General features: G+C 42.7%; 1 protein-coding gene across 1 annotated transcript in view; it reads left to right on the top strand.

Annotated features, from left to right (window-relative positions):
• The window catches only part of SLC1A1 (solute carrier family 1 member 1), a 77,871-nt gene extending 75,183 nt beyond the window's left edge, over window positions 1-2,688 (top strand). Inside the window, exon 12 of the mRNA XM_041729552.1 lies at window positions 471-2,688. Coding sequence (XP_041585486.1) covers window positions 471-717 — 247 coding nt within the window. The 3' untranslated portion in view covers window positions 718-2,688. The remainder of the gene's footprint in view (window positions 1-470) is intronic.
• Window positions 2,689-7,297: the final 4,609 nt, after the last annotated feature.

The raw sequence follows: 7,297 nt of genomic DNA on the forward strand, positions 1-7,297 counted from the left end.
GAACACTTGGATGTACACACATACACACACTCCCTTGTGGCATATATGCCACCCACAGGATCCCCTCACCTTCACCAAGAGAGGCCAGAAATGCACCAAGACAGAGGTTAGGGTAAGAGGCTGGCTCAATTGTGACCCTCCCTCAGCTCCCCCAGAATATCTGCTAAGACTCTATTCACAGATCTTTGGGAGGAGAGGACAGAATTTGGGGAGACTGGGGCTGGATTTAGGAGGGTCGTTGTGACTTCTGGGGAGCACACACCCAGGGAACGCATTTGCTCATTCTATACTTCTATGAGCCACCTTCTCCCCCAGGCCTATGAGAAGAGCCTCTCTGGTCCAGCCATGAGGACGGCATTCTCTCCATTTGCTTAATTCGTAACTGAGTGCTTCAGATCCTTTTCTCTCCCCAGTGGCAGATGGAAATGAACTTGGGGCCTCCTGTCAGACTCACCCTCTCTCTTCCCCAGGGACCGGTTCAGGACCATGGTGAACGTCCTTGGTGATGCGTTTGGGACAGGCATTGTGGAGAAGCTCTCTAAGAAGGAGCTGGAGCAGATGGATGTTTCATCTGAAGTCAATATCGTGAACCCATTTGCCTTGGAATCCACAATACTGGATAATGAAGACTCAGATACCAAGAAGTCCTATGTCAATGGAGGCTTCGCGGTAGACAAATCTGACACTATCTCGTTCACCCAGACCTCTCAGTTCTAGAGTCCCTGGCTTCATAGGACCAGGAATGATGAAGGACAGCTCCATAAGAGTCATCTCTTAGCAAATTCAAACATTAAATAAGGAAAAGAAAAACATTAATGGCCAACTGTACATTGGATTTGATATAGAAACTTCCAGATTATTTTCTATATTTGGATTCACAGCTTTCACTCTCGGGGTTCTGGGCTTTGGGGGTGGGGTAACATGAAAGAAAATACATGAAAAAGAAAGCTGGATTGTCTGCAATTTAAAATTTCTAAAGTTTGAAAAAAAAAAACAAAAAAAAATAATAAAATTAAAAAAAATAAAAATTCTAAAGTTTGGAAGTAAATAGAGTCATAACTGTTGGATTAGGACATGGATATGGAAAAAAAAATTGCTTTCTCATACACAGTCCAGTGTTTTGAGTTTTTAAAAAAATACTCTCTGATTACAAATTTTTACTCAAGCTTTCTATTGGCATGGATTTCCTTTGACTTCTCACATTTTTATAGATTATAATGCATATAAACACCCTCCCCCCCATTAATGTGCCAAATTGTCCATTTTTAACTCATCTCCAGCCAATTTCAAAGAAACAACTTTGAAAGAAAACAGACCAGCACAATTCTGCAATCAGAGTTTTAAGATGGGTGTGGGGTTTTGTGGGAAGGTTCTTTTTTCAATGTACTGTATTGGGACACTGGTAACTCCTACCCCAGTGTTCAGTATAGAGCTAGATATATATATATGTATATATTTATTATTTTCATATAAGTTGCCAGACAGAGATCAGAATTGAACTGTCAATGTGAAATAAAGAGCTTTCCTTGTACTTGAATAATAACTATGATCTCAATCCAGATCTGCTTTGGGGCTTATCCAAACTCCTCTCTCAGGAGCATAGGAATGAAATATCATGTTGTCTGATTGTTCCACGTCTGTGTGTCAGCCTCAAAGCAGATATGTATTATGGAGATACTCCAAGGTGGCATCACCATTTATCTACAACCCCCAGATTCCTGCTGCTGGGAGGGAATCCATATCAGCTCTATATACAATTGTATACAAAGGTGTCACTCATACAAGGCTGGATGTGTTTTTATCCAATTGGAAGGCTTCATTCTTCCAAGATCAACTAGACCCACTTAAAAATGACAGGACTTTGCCCTTTTGTACCCATTAGGGCCTAAACAACAGTGGCAAGTTACCAGCTAAGTTGTATTTTAATATGGATCTGATGGACTAAACAAGTCACATTGGCCAGTGTCTTCTTGCAAAGGAAGTCCCACAACATGAGATCTTGGTTATGAGTGGTTCAGGGAAATTCTTCCATTGTATGAAACTCATCTCCTCCTCAAGGGAGGATGGTTCCAACTAGTAGTCTAGTAATCTCAGCCCTGGTCATTACAATCCATTTCCCTTCTTATGCTAATTTATGGAAATAGTTTATTAAAATCTGTGCTTCAGCACTCATCTTAAAAATAACACTTAACATAAAAATTTGTATTTACACGGAGATCCAAAATAGTCATGTTTCTGCAGTATAGCCAATTTAAACCTGTGCTTTTTTATATTTAAGAAAACCAGAAACTGTGCCAAAGATGGTGGAAAAGTAAACAAATGCTCAATGTTGACTACCTGTACCCTGAAAGCTATAAGGGAATGATCCTAGATTGTGTACACATCATAAACGTGGACCAGTGATTCAATGTTAGTCTTCGAAGGGAAATATTGATGTTGTGCAGTGGAAGTAAATCTAAATATCGATGCAGTTGAATCCATAATTTGTCATGGGCTGAAAGGTCCTACCCCCTTGGCAGTTTGCTCGGATCTAAGGCACGGGAGTTGGCAGAGCTGTTCGTGAACTGCAGGTCATCCTTATTTTGGAGTGAGTTTGTAACGAGCCTCTTAACACACTGTGCTGTTAACTCATTAAAGAGAACGATGTTCCATTTCAGTCTCAATAAATACTTCTGCCCTTCCTCCTTCCCAGCCTTGTTCTTTATCTCTTCTTTTTACTCAGAAGGGGTGTGGGAAAGTGGAGACGTGGTCAGTTGATTCAGACTGTCAACAGATGATTGTTTTAAAACTGTTACGCAAAAAAAAATAAAAATAAAAAAAAATAAAATAAAAATAAAACTGTTTACGCCCAAGAATGAAAAAGCAGGCCTTGGGGAAAAGTACTCTTCTTGGTTCTTCATGTGAATCCATGGGGATGATAAGGCTGAAATACAGAACCGTAAGTGATGAACAGTTCATCCCTATTGTATCACTGAGGTGGAAGGGAAGGTATAATTTGGCTAGAAGTTACTATACTGGGAAGTCGTCTTATCTCCATATGATGGTGCCCTGGTTTCACTGAAGAACCAATCCTGCCCTCTGAAATGTGCCTACAAACCACAAATGCTATATTCAGGGATTCCACACCCTGCCCAGAACCTGAGTCATGACACGGTTCTGCTGGTGGACTTACTAGCCTATGACAGACAACACGTAAATAGATAACTCCCTAACCTACCAAGAGAGGACACCATTTCACAGAGAGCTGATCACTACCTGACCAGACTAATTGAGGATAGTGACCTCTTTAGGGAACATGGGATAAAACACCCAGCCCAACTACTTAGAGATTTGTTTGGGAGAGTTAGTACACCTGAGCAGGGTCCTCGTATGACTTTGATCTTGCCCAAAGTATACTCATGTACAGAGGAAGTGTTATCAGCTCTAATAAATGACTATTTCTCAACAAATCTTTGTGAGTCCACCGGGCACCAGGCCATTTATTAAAAACACACCCCATCCTTAGGATAGCTTGAGAAAACTGTGTCTGGCTTATAATCAGGCAGTGAGCCAGCAATGGTGTTGGCTTTGCAGGTGTTAAGAATCTTCCCTCTTGGAACAGAAGGAGGAAATGATCACGCAGAGCCTTGGTAGAATGCCAGGAAGATTCTATGCAACAGGATCGATATTTCGTGTTCTCTTAACTGCCCAGCAAGGGCCCATAGAAACCAGTGAGTGGGCACACAGCTCTGGTACCGAATCAGATCTGGGACTCTTGCCAATGATCTAAGCCTTGGTTCTTATCCTGTGAAATGAGGATAACAAATCTTGTCTCGTGAGACTGCCTTAAGTGTTCAATAAGAAAATGGATGTGATGCATTTAGCACATAATATGTTTAGTAAATGCCATATACTCACCTCCCATGGAGAATCCACAGACATGCAGCTTTACCAGCTGTTCAGATGTTTTAGGGCCCTTGCCACTGACATTACAGTTGAGGATTACAGCTCTTACCACTTGGCCTTACCTGGGTTATTAGAGCAAACAATAAATGCAACCTACTGAGATTTAATAAGCAAACTCCATTCTATAAAGGGAAAAGCTTGGTGCCTGGGTGGCTCAGTCAGCTAAGCATCTACCTTTGGCTCGGGTAGTGATCCCAGGGTCCTCGGATCAAGCCCCACATCAGACTCCCTGCTCTGTGGGGAGTCTGCTTCTCCCTCTCCCCCTTGCTCATGCCTGCTGTCCATATTTCTCAAATAAGTAAATAAAATATTTACAAAAAAAAATGTATAAAGGGGGAAAGCCCTTTCTGAAACTGGGACATTTTCACAAAAACAGTAATAAGATCTAGAATATTTTGTAAAAGATCACATGCGGATTAAGCAACGGTAAGTGTTCACAATCTTCTGTGCTCTGAGACACACGGCAGGATTTGAAGTGCTCAGTCTGCATGTGTGAGGCTGAGATGTTCTGAAATCACAGTAAGACATGAAGTTCACGTTTATCATCTTGGTCCATAAATCTCACGTAACTGTCTCCACCTGCTGGAAGTAGACTTTGTTCTGGGCCCCACATGGGGCTTCTTAATACCCGCTATCCTGGGAAGCATGCCTCCCTCCCCTGAAATCTTAGACTTTTTAAGTGAAAGCCATATAAGATAAACAACCAGAAGTCAGTGTTGTTAAATTAGCTTTGGGAACAACATATTGATCTGTATATATTGAATTAGGTGACTGCACCTGAGTGTACGAAGTTATTGACCACAGATGGGAGGCCCTTGGGGACATTTCCCAGTGGCCTAGGCTAAGTAAACCACAAAACTCCTAAGTAAGCAGCAAGATCTAATTCCACAATTAATGTCCCACTTCCTGTCTCACTAGGAAAATCCAATGCCGCGTGTGATTTGGAGGCTGTCTCTCCAGGATTATGGAGATGTTTCTGGTTTCCTCTACAAATCTCCATTTGGCCTGCCCATTTATAAAGTATCACAAGGTTCAGTACAGTTATTAGTAAACCTCCTGAGCCCAGATAAAATCAATAGCCCTTTTGTTGTTTTGTTATTCTTGTTACTCTTGTTGGAGGAAAGCAGAGGCCTCATCTAGAGAGAGTTCACTGATCTCTAGAGCACCTTGCTAGACTGGAGCTGGGAAGCTCTGGCCTCGGAAGAGCAAAAGCTATTTTGCTTTTTTTTTTTTTTTTTTCCTGAGGCTATTACCCATAGAGAAGCTTGCCCCACAAGAGTACCGTTTATCAAAAGATGGAGGCAAAGAAATCCTGAAACTAATATACAGAATCCACCAGACTCCTGAGTGGTAGTGTTTGGATCTCAATCCCAGCACCATTCCCATCTACCCACTCCCATTTTTCCTCCAAGAAGATGCCTTTCCTGACAGACTGGAGCCAGCTCTGATATCACCATGTCTCCGTGACTCAGAAAAGGTATTTGCTACCTTATGAGGACATCACATCCTCCTTCTGCACTTCAGGGCATCTGAGGGAATGCAAAGCAAGCCTGCATCATCTGGGCATTCCAGAGTCAAAGGTCTGGCTGCCAGGAGCCAAAATGAGGAGTTTGAAAATCTGGTATTAACCAAGGTCTGTCTTATGTTGTCGGACCCTGTAGAAAAACATGTTTTCCAAGATGAGGGTAAGCCCGGTTGAAATGAATTGAGTGGTTGGTCCCAGGAGGACAATCGCCGAAGAAAAGGCACCACTCCATCATTGCACGGGTGCTTCATCTTATGGACATGCCTTAAGAAAGTGCCGAAGGCATGTACATTTTAAAGATAACTTTGAGGGACGCCTGGGTGGTTCAGCGGTTGAGCGTCTGCCTTCGGCTCAGGTCGTGATCCCGAGGCCTGGGATCGAGTCCGACATCAGGCTCCCCACAGGGAGCCTGCTTCTCCCTCTGCCTGTGTCTCTGCCTCTCTCTCTCTCTCTCTCTCTCTCTCTCTCTGTGTGTCTCTCATGAATAAACACATAAAATCTTTAAAAAATAAAGAGGATTTTGATCTTCCTCCAAGTATTCAAATATAATTTTCATTTAAGGAGTCCCTGTATTTCCAAGGTCATCTGCTTAGCTTGGCAAGAATAATTAGAGGCCCACAGAATGATTTGTCTGAACTGAGGACTTTGGAGAAAAGAAAAAAATAAGATTCTCCAGAATGAATCTGTGGATAACAAAATTTCCAGGTCTTTAGGAAACTGTGTGGATCTGATGAGGCTCAGAGAATAGCTGTGGAGCTCATACTTGTTATTAAAAAAAAAAACCACCAGTTAGCAAGAGAAACAGTGGCTGATGCTTCCCCAACACTTGCTTTTGTCTTCCCAGCACCCCAAAATGGCTTTAATTCCCAGGGCTTATGCACTAATCCTCCATTTCCTAATTTAGCCAGAAAGGATAAAACAGACAAGACTGTGTCAACTTCACATTAAGCTCACACAAACTCAAAGCTCTTTGCTGGGTCAAGAGGGGTCAGTTAAGTCAGAAAAACATGCCACCTGTAGCTGATGAGAAATCAGAAGAGCAAACAAGACAGCCTCAGGCTGCAAGGATACAGACTGGCACTGAGGAAGTTTGCTCCCATTCCATTCCAAGTAGACAGCCACCTACCCCGTTCCTGGGCATCATCACCTTTTGTAAAAATGACCCTCTTGGGGATCCTGGGTGGCTCAGTGGTTTAGCTCCTGCCTTCAGCCCAGGGCGTGATCCTGGAGCCTCAGGATCGAGTCCCACATCAGGCTCCCTCATGGAGCCTGCTTCTCTCTCTGCCTGTGTCTCTGCCTCTCTCTCTCTCTCTCTCTCTCTCTTTCTCTGTGTGTGTGTGTGTCTCATGAATGAATAAATAAGTAAAATATTTTTTAAAATGACCCTCTAGGGCAAATAAACGTCCAATTTTTTTCTTAAATTTATTTGAGGAGGGAGGGCCAGAGGGATAGGAAGAGAGCCTCAAGCAGACCCACGTGGGGCTCGATCCCATGTACCTGAGATCATGACCTGAGCCGAAACCAAGAGTCAGCTGCTTAACCGACTGAGCCACATAGGTCCCCCAGGTCCAATTTCTTTTAAGATGTTGAACCAACTGCTGCAGGTACTAAGTGAGGAGTTGTCCCTGCCAGGATGAGTGCAGAGAAGGATGGGATGTCATGACTCCAGAAAAACAAACAGCAACAACAGAGAGGAAGCTCATTTTTATTTACTTGACAAATGTTTGTGTAGCAGTGACTGTGGCAAGCACTGTTCTTAGCACTTAACAAATAGTAACCCTCATTAAATAAACAAAAACAAATATTAACTCATTTAACCTCAACATC

This window comes from Vulpes lagopus, chromosome 2 (genome assembly GCF_018345385.1).
Source record: "Vulpes lagopus strain Blue_001 chromosome 2, ASM1834538v1, whole genome shotgun sequence".
NCBI lineage: Eukaryota > Metazoa > Chordata > Mammalia > Carnivora > Canidae > Vulpes > Vulpes lagopus.